Source organism: Cottoperca gobio, chromosome 11, assembly GCF_900634415.1.
Source record: "Cottoperca gobio chromosome 11, fCotGob3.1, whole genome shotgun sequence".
Lineage (NCBI taxonomy): Eukaryota > Metazoa > Chordata > Actinopteri > Perciformes > Bovichtidae > Cottoperca > Cottoperca gobio.
In genome coordinates, this window is record NC_041365.1 from 20974944 (window position 1) to 20990429 (window position 15486).

The window sequence follows — 15486 nt, forward strand, 5'->3', positions numbered from 1 at the left end:
GATGCATTTCTCGTGTAGCGGCGAGCGCCACACTCGAGATTAAGAGTTGCCGCTATAACTAATTGAGGTTTGGACTGAGAACATGTTTATGTTTAAGATGTAAATAGCATCTGGGACAGCCGTCTGCAGTTTGGGCCAGAGGACAGCGGAGTAAAGATGATGCTAATTGATTAAGAAACATTATGTTAACACTTTGTTTGCTGTAATGGAAGAAAGAGTGGAGGAGAGCGGCTCTTTAATGATCCAGAGAGGACCTCCACTGCACCGGAGATCAAACACAAAGCAGCAATTAGCAAACTGTGTTGATGATCAAACGAGCCGCGCACAACAAATGGAGGAACAGAATGCAGTAATGGCTCCTGATACATCACCTTTTATATTTATAGCTCTATTTTCTGCATGTTTCTTTCCTCTTAATGAGAAAAGCATGGAGGAGCTGGACGGAGAGAAGTTCTCCGCGGCACACTGGGACGTCACAAACACACGCCTTGTCGTTTGTTTGCACCTTTGTGTGTGTGCAGCGTCAATAAAGTCGCAAACTCTGAAACTGATAAAAAAATGTCTCTTTCACATGCCGATGATCTTCAAAGGCTTCAATTCAAAGAAGAGAGGTGGGGGTGCGAAATGAAATCGGGCGGAAACACAAGGGATGGATCACCAAGTATACTGAGATCTCATTTGCAAAGCGCCTTCTCCCTGCTGCCATCATTTCAAAAGCACTTAGATGTGCAGGCTTCAAGGCCAGAGGAAGAGGCATTCAGGGATGGATTTTTGAAGACTAATATTAGCTCATATTCAAACTAGGAAAATTTAAACTATTTTGAGTTTGTGCATGAGAGAATTTGACTTTAGGGGCTTTAGTCAACTAAATGCCACCACAAGCAAAAAGCTACACAAGCAAAGGTGCAAACTCAATAATCTTCCAAACCCTCAAACGACTCACTTCACTGCAACAACACAACCATTAAAACACACACTCACAGAAACTCTGCATTATTTAACATGATCAAATTACAGTTTTATTAATGGTATTATGCTAATGGGGAGATAATGGCTCCCATTTCCTTTAACAACCACTATACAGTTCATCACAAAGTCAGAGGAGGTGACTCCAGCTCTTTGTCATCAGGAGTCTCGATTGTTTGATATTTATAGAGATTTACTGTTATACTTCCATTAAGTTGGGGGACTCGTGGAGGACGAGAGTTGCACAAAATGTACCGCGTTTAAAAAACGACTCACCCGATTTTCATGAAACTTGGTGGACGGGTGACGCAGGAATCACGGGGTCACTAGTAACTAAAGGTTTTGTGTTGTGTGGATAAGACAGCTAAATGGCAAACATGTAAAACTGCTCCCTTTGTGCTTCTTCTTCTTCTTCTTCTTCTTCTTCTTCTTCTTCTTCTTCTTCTTCTTCTTCTTCTTCTTCTTCTTCTTCTTCTTCTTCTTCTTCTCACAATCTCCAATCCCAATGCATCACCCAGGTGCAGGGATGTTGGCTCGACTTTTCCAGCAAAGATAACTAAGAAAATAACACCCACATATATTTCTTGTTCTCACCTCCAGGAGGAAGGGCTCAGACTCAGAAACTTTGCCCGTGGCGACACACTGGAATGAAGCATTCTGCCCGGCGTTCACCTCCACGTCACCCAGCCGAGAGAAATGAGGCACCTTGTCTGTGGAAAGAGGACACACACACACACACACACACACACTGTGAAGAAATTGGCACATCTGGAGCCGAGCATCACTGTCTAAATATATTAAACACACAGCTGTGAATTGTAATTTATTCAGAGCCTCTAACTACACTCAAGCCTGGGTACAACACACAAACGCACACACACACACACACACACACACACACAGTATGATGAACATATGAATACAGTATCGATGCCCTGCAGATATTCTCCTAAATAAGTCACTTTTCTTTCAAAGATTATTTTTGCCTTTTCATTAGATGATACACACGCACACACACGGACACACACACACATTCAGTTTGACACACACAGTTTCCTACGATCACACACAGACGTTGCTTTTCTGCAGCATCAATCATTTACGTATTTATTAGGATACTTCTGAATCTAGAGTCTTAATAATGTTATTATTTAAAGCCCCATCAAGAACAAGTGAATCTTTATTCTGTGTCTTTGTCTGCTGAAGAATTCTGCTTTTCATAGAAGAAGGATCATTTTACTAAATGACTGAAGAGTTGTTTGCTTAGATAAAGAGATGCATAAGGAACATGTTGAAATACATAGTGTTGATCTAATGACACCCTGCAGGTCCGTATACACACAAACAGCATTACATCTGTTTACTGCAACACCACACCGTAGCTAACAGACTCGTGATACATAGTGCTGCTAATGCTGCACATACCACAGGGTCCCTTTAATAGGGAGAGTTTTAAGAGATCTGTCCTTCAAACTTCTTTTAAAGAATCATGTAATCATTGTGTGTGAGCATTATGTTTCTTCTCTTTCTCTCGGTTTCTAAATCTTCGCTTGACAGTTCCTTTGATTCTCATTATTACTGGTTCAGATCTCCTGCTGTGTTGTCGTCAGATCAAAGTAGCAGGAGATCATTTCCATTGTCATGTTATCATTAGCTCTGTTCTGATCAATAAGGCTGTAGCAGAGATAATATATGTATATATATATTACAGTATGTGTGTCTGTAATTAATACATCAGTCTAACATTATGACTTGTGTTACCGCAATGCAGACAAAAAACATTCAACTTCTTGTGACACGCAGGAACACCCGTGATACAAACTCGTCTGTGAGCGATTGTTACGCATCAAAATGTGATATAATCTTTTAAAGCAGCTCATTTAGACAACTACAGACCTTTTTTAAAAGCCGATATTTTGCATTTTTATAATTAAAAAAAGCACAAATGTTACTAATAACGTCACAGTGTCGAATATTATAAAAATCATCACCAAAGCTTCTCTCACTCTTTGCATAGGAGACAAAAGTTTAGCAGAAAGCTGACAGTAATTGTATTTGGTGCTTATATCCACGTATATATACACGTCGGCAGAAACATGAAGCAGCATTAACATTAGCCTACAGTACCAAACCCTCACATTAACTTTATTGTATATATGAACATAACTGCAAATTAACTTAAGTTCTAATCGAAAAGCTACGACTGAGATGAAGGTTACTAGTTACTAGCTCATTTCATTTCATGCTAATGCTAGCTAGCAGACAGCAACTGATGTTTTGCTATAAAGAAGCAGTAATTGTGTTAAATGTCTGCTTCCTACACAATGTGAACATGTTTGTTAGTTAAGTTTCCAGGTCAGCAGCTACTTTTTTCAACTGCCGTTTTTTTTTCAACATATGTAACGTTAGCTAAAAACAGACTGTTAGCTTCGTATTAAATTTCAAATAGTCACGGGCTATTTTCTAAAATATATCGCATATAACTATATGAACAGGACTGCACAATGACTGCTAACGTTTCTAAACAAAAGGCTATGACTAGGATAAAGATTATTCTTCTAAAGTTAGTGTTTAAAGGGTCAAAACCAAATGGTAACAGATAGCTACGTGCTAACGCTAGCTAGCAGACAGCAACTGATGTTTTCCTATACAGAAGCGTCCGACAGAACGTGAACATGTTTGTTAGTAATTGGTCATCACCTACTTTACTCAATTTGATGTTTTCTTTTTTAGTTTAGTTAGCTTCATAATAAATATCAAATAGTGGATAACTAGCAACATACATTTCCACCTTTAGTAATTTAGAAGCAAGAATGAAAAGACTTGTACTGTAAACATATTTACGGCTAAATCTGTTACATCTGTTATAGTCATGGGCTATTTTCTAAAATATATACGCAAGTATATCTTACTTTTCCTGTTTATACTTATAGTTCGTCAGAAGATATTGTGATGCAACAAAAGAGTAAAAACGTGATTTCTTTTTTAAAATGACACAGATTGAGGAGAAAAGCTCTGTTTATGTCCGCCATCTAAAAATGGAAACACAATATTCTGTACTTACATGGCGAGTTAAACCCTCCAGCAGAAAGGATGTATCAGTCAAGAAAACAAAGATAATAACAATATAATAAGAAAATAATAACCTCCATCATATAAGAGATGAAACACAATGATTAGAACTCCTGCTGGGGTGTAAATGGGAAATGTTCTGGACAAATTGCTTCTACTGGACACCAATGATGTAGAGCCTGGCACTGTTCACACAACACACACTCTTGTCCTTAGTTTCCTTAGTAACAAACGGCAACATCTGGCTGGAGGATGGAAATTCAATCTCACATGTTACCTATTGCTCATTTCGTCTTTGCTCTCTGCAGTCCTTTTCACAATCTATCCGACCCTCATAGAAGCCTCTGCGGTACCAAATATCTATATAGGTGCAAATACGTATCAAACAAGACCTTTCGCATGTAGAAACCGTGCATGTATTATTAACTCTGCAGACCAGAAGTAAAGCAGGAGCATACACCCTGTAGGCGTCTGTTGTGGTGTCAGTTAAAGTATTTTGTCTGGAGGAAAACAAACACATTTTCAAGTCATCTTTTAAAGTGAAGCGTTCACAGCCCCAATTATAGCAGAAGTCATTTGAGGATGAAGCAGCTGCATTAATAGTTACTGAGAAAACTTAATTTGAAATCTAAAAGCCCAGTAGTGTGTATGTGTGACCTGTCTAGCCTTAATTAATACAGCGAAACATAAATACAGGCAAGGTGATTTGAGTCCCAAAAGCATTCAGACTGTCTGAGATGTTGGTTCTCTGAATTAGTAATGCTGCCTCTTATTCTTGGTGCAGGAGAGATTGGTCTTGACTGGAACACGTGTTCAGAATAAAGACACTGACTCTAGAGGAAAACAACACAAATGTCAAATGAGTGGGAATGCAAACTGAAAAGCAGCTGCCTCTGAGTTGAATCTTTCCTTTGGGGGCACGCCATTATTCTCACTGCCTGTGGGGAAATTTATACCAGCTTGCTAATGTTTACTTACATCTTTTCGTGTCACTGTGTGTTTTTAAAGGGTTGTTCTGGGTGACTGCTCCTGCAGCTACACCAGCTGGTACAAAGGAATGTGTGATTGTGCAGATGTATGTTGTTTTTGTTGTTGTTGTGCGTAGTACACATCAGTTGTGCTCTATGATTCATGTATTTACGGTGTAAGTATATATTTAAAGCACTTCCTGGCAGGGACTCTGTCCCCTAATGTGAGATAATATGCATGTGGCGGGTCCAAGCGCCACCATCTGCAACAAGGCTAAAACCCAGCCCGGTCTCATGTTGAGGGGGTCTGGCAACGCCACCGACCCAAAAGCCCCATCCAAAATCACCATGGAAACGCTCCACTGAGTGCAGGAGACAAGAGGGCAAGTGGCACAATTCGGAGATGAAATTAGATTAAAATAAAACAACTTTTTGCACTGGTTTTAGAAATGGTTACTCCAAGTCTGTGAGGACTCTGATGTATAATGTGCAGCCTGCCTGATTTTACAGTAGAGCCAGAAAAGGATATCTGATTAACATTTACACACATTCATGTGGCTACAACACAATATTACTGTTCTCGCAGAAGGCCGGTGTGGATCTAAGAAGCAAGGTTTGACAGAAACACCAAGTTTCATGTCAGTTTTGTTGGATATAAGATGAAGACAGTTGATGTTAGCAATGTCTTAAGCTGCATGGATTTAGATTTAGCTGCAGAACAAGCTAAATAACATGTGACATATTAAAAAGTCATTAAAGGGGACATATTATGCTAATTTTCAGGTTCACAGTTGTATTTAGGGTTTCTACTAGAACATGTTTACATGCTTTCATTTTCAAAAACACAATATTTTTCTCATATTGTCTGAATTTACCTGAATTCGCCCTCTTTCGACAAAAGATTGTATATAATTGAAGTTATATGCTATAAAACCCCTAAAACATTACAAGATTCCCGCTTTTTATTTCATTCCTGCCTCTGAAAGTGAAACCCCAAATAACCCCATCAACTAATAATAATAATAATAATAATAATAATAATAATGGCAACAAAAACATAATTATCTATATATGTGTGGAGGCTAATTAAAACCTTACATTATACTTGATTTGACATTTGCTAAACAACCAGCGTAGAACTAACTAATTATAGAGTAATATGTAATCAAACACTCTGCATTACACAATAACTGGTCGTAGCTGTTAAATGGATAAACATGTTATTTAATAAAAAGACAATAATGACCCATTTTCCATTTAAATCACGTTTTCTCTTCCGGCTCCATGTTGTCTCTTGTTAGCTGCATGGGTCGGTGCAGCTTTTCCAGTTACGTCTACGTTTCAGTACATTTTGTTTAATGGCGTTCAATAGAGCACAGCAGTGAGCGTCAGGGCTCTGTTATGATGGCTGCAACATCTACACAGAGCCTGTGCACCAAAAGACCGCAGGGGGTTTAATGGTAAACGTATCAGGACACAGCGTAATGTAACATTACCAGCATTCATAAAGCTCCAACCCCCTGATATCCCAGTGATGAAAAAGAAAAACTCCCAGAGAGGATCAAAGTAGTACCACCTGTCTGTCCTTTCCCTGCCTGCACCATCACATTAGTTTAAAAGCACCAGGCCATGGAGCGTAGCAATCAGAGGGAAAGGTCAGCCATTCTGCGCGGACAAAAGGTGCCTCCTGCTGCGCAACTGTGGCTGTGACACTCCAGACAGGTACTGGTTATATGTGTATCAGTTGCCACCCTGAGAGCCAGATTGCCTCATAGTCTTCAATCACCTCCGGGAAGCTTTTCTGGAAGCTTCCTGGCCAGTGCGTTCGTTGTTGAGTCGACCACTTTCACTCGGATTCAGTAAAGGTCAGAAGGTATGCTATGATAAGTGCAGAACGGGTACTTACAACAGGGGTAATTGAGCAGCACAATGTCGTCCAAGGCAATGTAGCCCTGCCGCTCCTCCGAAACTGTTGCTTCAAAGATGACCTGCGGAGACAATGGAAGAATTAAATGACTACAGACCATTACATCTCGAGTGGCAAGTAGACCGACAAAGTAAGAAATTATAGGGATGAGGTCCAGAAGGCTCGTCTAGAACAGACATGCACAGATCGTCCATTAATCCAAACATTCAAAAGAAAGCTCCATCGTAAAACTTCTTATTGCCTTTAAAACGGTAATCTGGAAGCTTTCTTGCATTTCTTTCTCAGTTTTTTGTTTCGAACACAGTATTCTTACAACAGCTATAGTAGGATTTAGAAGCAGAGAAACCTTTTTGTCTCTCTACAACGCCGGGGGGGATATATATAATATCAGGATTTAGTATAAGCCCCTCAGAAACAAAGAACAAGCGCTCTTAAGACACTATTTTGTATTAAAAAGCCATGGGGTCGTACAGGGAAAGCTATCATAGAAGAGGCACGGATGCCAATTTCCGCAGCAACACTGGTCTGATCAGACCTGCGTGCAGTGATCGTGGTGATGTCTCGATATTCATAAATAGCTTGGATTGCTAGATATACTGTGTGCTTAAACCCGTACTCCCGAGGTAACTGGAAGATACACATTTCAGATCCAATCTTCAGGCAAGAAAACAAGTTGCTTGTCTAAATGCAAATCTCAGTGGTTATCTGCCCTAACCCGATCATCAACTAGAGACACACTAAATATTATCCTGATGCTTCTTCCACCTCATCGGATTCAACGTCTTAGGACCGAGGGTGGCACATGGAAAAACCCCTTAAAGGCAAATCTGTAAATTTTGAATTTATAAATAAAATTGACTTGACTTAACATCTCTTGCCCAAAGGTTAATCATAAGTATTCTAACGTTTTGTATAAGTAATATATAAACAGATTCTTTATTGAACATCCGTTTACCCATCAGGGACCTAAATGCAAAATCTAAACCAGTGAGTCCCTAACATAACACAACAAACCTTTGTTCACTGCACACTACTTACTATATTCTACGTATAGAAGCACATCATGTGCCAGATGTTAGAATTAAAATTCTCAGGACATCCCTTTATTTCAGAAGGCGGGAAAATCTGCTTGCATGAAGTTAGTTATCAGTTAGTGATTGTTGCTAAGAAGCCTTGCGGGATCATTTGAGTGCTACACAGTGTATACTGTAATACCTCTCACAAACAAAGCATCGTATACAGCATTAGGCTCATGACTACAGTCACTTAGATTCTCTCTCAGGCTGTCTGGTGCGGGACAGGGATCATCAAATAACTCAGAGAGCAAGTGTGTCAACAGCTCATTCTTAGCATCTCCCTGCTTTATTTTGTTAACCTGCTGTGTTGCACTGAGTTTGGGAACCTGCACTGATTAACCAACCAGCTGCTCATCTGACCCTGGAAGAGCATTCTTGACTTTAGGAACAGTTTGCAGCTCAAAGGTTCATTTGTCTACAACGACCATATGAGCGGCTGATAGATGCCTCCAGATGATCGATGCACATGGCCACAGCCAAGACGCAGATTAAGAGCCAACAAGTTCAATCAACAGAATTTTAAAAACATTGAGACCACAAAGCATCACAAGTCGCCCCTGAAATCAACTTATCAGTGACCCCCCCCCCTTTACACATAGACTCAAAGACTGGAGAAGAGACGGAGATCATCAGTCATGATGGTCAGGGTGGACGTCGTTGTTGGATTACACAGTTCACTCGGAGCACAGACCTCCACCAGGGCTGTTTCCAGAAGTGAAAAGTAATGTGTGCATGTTCTTCCTAGGGCCACCCTACACCCTTACACCAAGTCATGCCAGTAGCCTTTCCGTAATCCTGCAGACCAGCAGACAAACCAAACGGAAACACAACCTACTTGGCGGAGCTCCTAATACTCGTGCACCAGTATTGTGACACCAGCAGAACATAACTGCCCAATCAGGCTCATTGCTAAACAAGCCTGAACGGAGAGGATTCACTTTCCAAGCTCTTTTAAATGGCAAAAAACTTCTATTAGTTTAGTTTTCTAATAAGTCTGGCTAACCAAGCTGTACAGTGCACAGATCATGAATAAATCCCTCTTCTGTCCCTTTAATCAATCCATACGGCAGCTGCAGGAGTCCTTAAACGCAGCCTAAATATTCACTCAGTCATCTAAATGAGCCGGGAGCATGCAGAGCCTCAAAGTGAATTGGGAGGCCTCCCAGAGTGCAGCAGAGTCATTCTGGGTTTCTGAATAGTAATTACAGTCAGCAGAGCCCAAATCATTCGCAACTCTTCACTTTTTACTGCAGCACAAAAAAACTCTGAACTTAAAGGGTTGAGTGCATTAACAGCTGGAAGTTGAAACTGTAATTGTGTGTGTGTGTGTGTGTGTGTGTGTGTGTGTGTGTGTGTGTGTGTGTGTCATAGCCTCTGCTTCACCCACTCTTACTACGTCTGGTTATCTATGTCAAAGCCCAGTCGCAGTCAGACTGTGACCGTGCACTCAGACAGGCAATAGATTGCAAAGTTGACAATGCATCAGGCTTTAAGTGCTTAGGGCCAATCAATACCACAAAAGACCTTGGCAGATGGATACAGACTAAGGCTTTCTTTCCACTAATTTATTTTTATTTTTCATTCCTATGTTGGGCTATTAGAGACGTCAGACCGATTAACTCTTCAATTCATCACACGTGAATGCACCCACCGCCATCGATTCACTCCGCTCCGTGCTTTGAACCATCGTTAGACTCCTCTGCATCGGCCCTCACTTACAGAAGAGGATGTTGGAGTACGACTGTGCCAGACACGGAGGAACTTGGCGTCCAATAGCAGCGCACGTGCACACGTCTACAGTGAAATCCGGTTGCTCTTTGGACACACAAAGCATGGCACTGAGCATGAGAAGATCTGCTGAACATATGAAGAGTGAAGCTGCAAGAAGGTTTGGTGGCTCTGAGAACTCAACGCACTGCAGATAAAGACACACGTACAAGTAGCTAAAACACAATCGCACGTTAAAAACGTCTTCACACATTTAACAACACATATACAGAGAACTTATTTGAATTGGTTTGTCGTCTGTATTTGGAGAGAGTTTCTCTACTTAGGTGTGTTTTACATATTTGCAGAACATTTCTTTAATTGTCTGTGTTTTCTGTTTGCAGCCCATCTCATCAACACGTTCCTGCATACGTGTCTCTACCATCAATCACGCATGCTTTTCTAAAAGTGTTCTTCGTTTGCTTGAGGTTTGTCTTTGTGTGTTTTCTTATCCTGCAGTGTGTTGAGCTGTCAGTCGCAGGAAGGAGATATAAAAAGATGTATAGAGAGGAAACAGTGCAGGGACAGATAGTGGGGGAACACCTTGCATAAGAGGAGGAGATATAAAGCGGCGGGTGGAAGCTTGAGCCACACTGATATTGTTCATCATGACTGGCTCTGATAGCATCTTTAATATTTGATAGCAAAGTTTTACCCTTTGCCAATACTCACACAAGTCGCATGGAGGAAAATATATTTCTGCAAACACTAAAAGAGATGGATTTGTCCAATTGAAAATATCCGGTTCAAGGTGATGTCATTCTGCAGCCTTCTCCCTTTTGTTGTTACAGAACTGGGCAACAACAAAGAGGCCTTCGACAGTGCAAAGGCACAATCTGTGAAGTTTAAACCAAGGTTCGGTTTACTGCGAGGGGGCCATCGACCAAGATGGAGCGTCGTATCATCGTCAGCGACCAAAGCAAACGAGAAACAAATCCAAATGAAGAAGAAGGTTCTGGCACGTGCAGAGAGTTAAGGAGAAGGAAGCAGCTGGACAGTCATATCTGATGTGAAAAGCATGCAGGCATTTTAATATGCGCCTCCTGCAGAGCCGTATTTGGCTCATAAAATTCAATGCCGGAGAATTGATAGTGTAGAGTAACAAAATCCATACTGCATTCCAGGAGGCTTCACACTTAACACATAAAATCACTGGTGGCAGTAAAAGGGATTGCATTAAAAACAAGATTTGCACTGTAATTAATATCTTTTTAGCTTTAAGTTTTTATTATAGCGCTGCAGAAATTATTTATGTGTGTGAATTAATGATAAAGCTCTCAATTGATATGTGAATACCATCAATCTTCATGAGCACTTTCATAATTTAAAAGCTTACATGCAATCGTTTGACGCATGTGGTGAGCAGAAACTGAAACAATGTTCTTTTAATTGATTTCTTAAGCGAGAACGAGGCAACAATATTGATCCATTACGACAACGTGGCAGTAAAACATGGAAATATATGACGTATGAAGAAGAAAAGTGAGGTGTACAATATTTATACTGCAGGAGGACAAGACAGAATGTCCTGTAAGTGTGTGTGTGTGTGTGTGTTCTTGTGTACCTATCCAACAGTGGACCTCCAAGATGTCTACTGTTGGTTTTGTTCCAATCATAGTATGTGAATTTAGGGTCATTTTAGCCACGAGAGGAGTGTGAGGGCTAACGTTTCATACTCAGAAGGTTCAACAGTAAAGGATGTCCCAACAACTTCATCACCTTTTATGAATCAGTACATTTATTTTTACATTACGGGTCATTTAGCAGACGCTCTTATCCAGAGCATCTTACAGTGAACTCACTCCAGGGACAGTCTCCTGTAGTGTTAAGTTGCTCAGGGGCACAATGGTGGCAGCACTGGTATTGAAGTCACGACCATCTGGTGTTGTATTTGGTGGCCGTACCACTAGACCACGAGGCCATCACCTCCCACTATCTCACTAAGAATATCAAACTTTTGTTGGACCTTTAAAATAGTTTAATTCCCAGAAGAACGCAGGTGTCACAAGCAATCTGACTGCACGTGTCCTCGATCTACTCGTTCAGGAACACAATCTGTTTGTTGATTCAGAAAACAAAACGGTCCACCCTTTACTTGGACAGGAGTCCCCCGTTACCTTGTTCCCTCTTAGATTGAATGGAGTGACATTCACACTCCATAAATAGAAATAAATAAAAAAGAAATTGATCATTCTGAGGAGAAAATCTCAATTTAAATGTATTACAGCTGCAGAACACAAAAGGTTCAGCAGTTGTTCGGCTGATATAATGCGTGTTATCTTAAACGTTGAATTAATGAAGAAGGTCCACACACGCCTAATGAATGGATATTTAAAATGTGTATTGTAAGAAAGTGATGGAATAGGCGAGGATTACCAACTATATTGGTACACGAGCAGCTAATTAGGAGGACGGGAATGTGAAGTACATCAAGTAGCTGGTGTGGATGATTCACAGAGCAGAACATATACATTCTCTCCTGCGTGTCCTGGGTTCACTCAAGAGGAAGAATAACTTTCACACCACAGATTGACAACATATCGCAGTTCTCAAATTCATGAACTTTAAGTGACTTTGTAAGCGGCTCACCTCTCTGTGACTACACATCAACAACAAGCGAAGTAATCAAAGCAGAGGACGGGGAGAGCGTCCCCTCTTCTGGATGAACAGTCATCAATTCCCTCCAAAAGCTAAAAGAAAGCCAATTTTCTCTTCTCAATATTCGCTGTTAAACCGTTGTGTATCCTCTGCACGCCATGCACGCACACACCAACTGTGAGGCTGATATCAATTAGATCAAATTGCAGTGAATTACCTGCATGCATAGTTTCCTCTTGCTTAGGTAGGCAATCTGAATCCAGGGCAGTCATGGCGGACCCCGCCACAACAAATAATAAGTACTAAATACAGACGTGGTTATTGAAAATATCACCAAAAATAAAACAGGACACGACTTCTGGAGCTGGCTGCTGGGACTTTGCCCTGTGAAGGCTTAAGGTTTATATATAATAGTTTATCTAACCTTATATTTGCCAAACTGCTGCACTGCCCGGGTGAAAGAAGGTGATACAATACAATAGGTAAGCAGAAGAGAGGGACGAGAGATAAGAGCGAAGGGGACTAAATAGTGAGATGCACTGGGCATTAAGATGGTGCGATAAGGAGGACAGAGAGTAAAAAAGAATAAATCTAAAGTAGAGAAGCTTCCAAAAGAGCATCTCTTTAACGCCTACTGTGCTTCACAAACCCACGCTGACAGTGAGAGAGCGAACCGGTCCGCTCAATGTTCTCTTCTGTCCTTCAATGCCGTGACAATCCAAAGTTCAATCTCCAATAAAAAAAAAAGTGTGTTCGCCAAAGTCAAGCAGTGTGTTACCAGGTCACGATCTCAGTCAGCTGACGCATGCTGATCAAATCAGATCGACAGCCAGAGCAAGTTTGTGCCATCGACTCCCTCAGGAAGAGAGGACACTGGTGGCATTATGGGAAATGTAGGATCCAGCATGTTGGGGGTTTGAGTCTCTTCTGAGTCCACAAACATTGTGGAAGTGCAACAATGAATCTCTACAGTTCCACTTTAATGGCTAAATTGACCAATGGGTCAAATTGTAAATACTTTATATAATTGCTGGTTCATGAAGTTCCAACATTAATGAATCATTTTACGATCACTGAGACATTAAACATTTTAACGAATACAAATCACCATGAGACTTCTCCAGTGGATTATTTACCTTAAGAACATTATTTTTTATACTTTGTATAAATATACAACATCGGTGTTATTTCATTAAAGATGTGCTGATGTGCTCCATGTCCAGATCTAAAGAGAAGTCTGGATGAAGCAGGTTCAAAGTGTTTCATGTTGTTCACATGTCAAAGGTTTGTACAGATTCTGGATCTGTCTTTGTATCACTCCATAAATCACTAAATCCTGTCAACACACAGAACTCTGTGCATCTCCTGCATGTAGTGAGTGTAGCGTGTATAACATGAGCTGTGAGTGACATGTGAACAAAGCCCTCTGCACAAAGCTTCAGAATATAGAGAGGAATGAAAGTGGAAAGTTTGGTGTATGTAAGTGCTGCTGAAGTGGAGACTTCTGCTGAAGAGTGGGAGAAAAAGCTCCTTTAAAGATATGTATTGTAACATTCATACATGTTGTACACACTACAGGTGAACAGAGTCATACATGTTGTACACACTACAGGTGAACAGGGTCATACATGTTGTACACACTACAGGTGAACAGAGTCATACGTGTTGTACACACTACAGGTGAACAGAGTCATACATGTTGTACACACTACAGGTGAACAGAGTCATACATGTTGTACACACTACAGGTGAACAGAGTCATACATGTTGTACACACTACAGGTGAACAGGGTCATACATGTTGTACACACTACAGGTGAACAGAGTCATACATGTTGTACACACTACAGGTGAACAGAGTCATACATGTTGTACACACTACAGGTGAACAGGGTCAAACATGTAACTAACAGATATCATGAAGCTTCCCCACTTCATGACTCACATCAACACACGTTTATATTACAAGTGTTTAATATGTACATGAGGCGTTATGTAATGTAGCTGTGGAGAGTTTACATCTACACACACAGTTACACACACACACTCTCATGTTCTCATGCTTCCTTTGCACCACACGACATGTTAAGGAAGCAAAATAGCCCAAAGTGTCAAAATTGACCAGTGCATGAATGAAAAAATGATTTTTTTTAAACCCAGAAATATTGGCATTGAATTTTAAAATCTCATATCAGTGAAAGCAAAATGCAAAAGCTGATCACAGTCCAACATATCTCTGTAGCAGTCTGTGTTTCCTGAGGGGGTGTTGATGCTCGCTGATTACTGGATTTGCTTATTTTCCTCTAGTTAATCTAACCCTCCACCACCAGCAGCAGCTGTCCACCAACACACACACACACACACACACACACACACACACACACACACACACACAGTCTCCTCCGAGCCCTCTGAAGTGGTCGTCCTCTCCCTGTGTGGAGCGGCTCCTCTGCGGCCTGCAGGGGCTCATCTGTTGGCTAAGAGTGCTAGACAGTGATCTTTATCGACAGATAAGTGGAGCCCTGCGGGGCCTGCGCTGAGCTGGTGAAGGAGAGGGGCAGTGTTCCCGGGGCAAAAAGAAGAAGAGGGAAGCACTAAAACGTGGCACCGCGCTCCCTGCGCTCCCTAACTCTTGTCCCTCTTCACACACGTTGTTCCTTCAGGCCTCTGTTTAAGCCTCGTCACTCATCTGCACAGCTTTACCCGCTTCATTATGTGCTGCCGATCAGCCAAGTTTATAGGACAAATAAAGCAATCTGTTCTGTGTCTACATGCCCGGCGGGAGGACTTTGGAGAACAGCGCCTCCCCATCACTCAGGCAGCTTGGACATACATCACCAGAGTAGTAGATTACATTGCTTATGCACGCCTGTCCGAATGGTAAACACTGCGGCGCTAAGCAAATTCCCCCGTCTGAGCCGACTTGTCTGATTGTACACCTCAGCTTCCCCCTTGGAGAGCTCGCCGCCCCCTGCCTCCACCTCCTCCTCCTCCTCTGCTCCAGCGCCCGACAGACAAACTTCTAACATCCACACAGAAGGGGAAGAAAATCATTACTTTAAATCAGTTTGGCTGTTTGTGAGAGGACAGGAGAGCTGAGGATGGTGAAGCG

At 41.3% G+C, this 15486-nt stretch overlaps 1 protein-coding gene across 1 annotated transcript in view; it reads right to left on the reverse strand.

The window, feature by feature from the left end:
- LOC115015681 (receptor-type tyrosine-protein phosphatase U-like) overlaps positions 1-15486 on the reverse strand; it is a 209475-nt gene that overhangs the window by 67356 nt on the left and 126633 nt on the right. The window contains exon 5 of the mRNA XM_029443188.1: positions 1561-1676. Coding sequence (XP_029299048.1) covers positions 1561-1676 — 116 coding nt within the window. The remainder of the gene's footprint in view (positions 1-1560; positions 1677-15486) is intronic.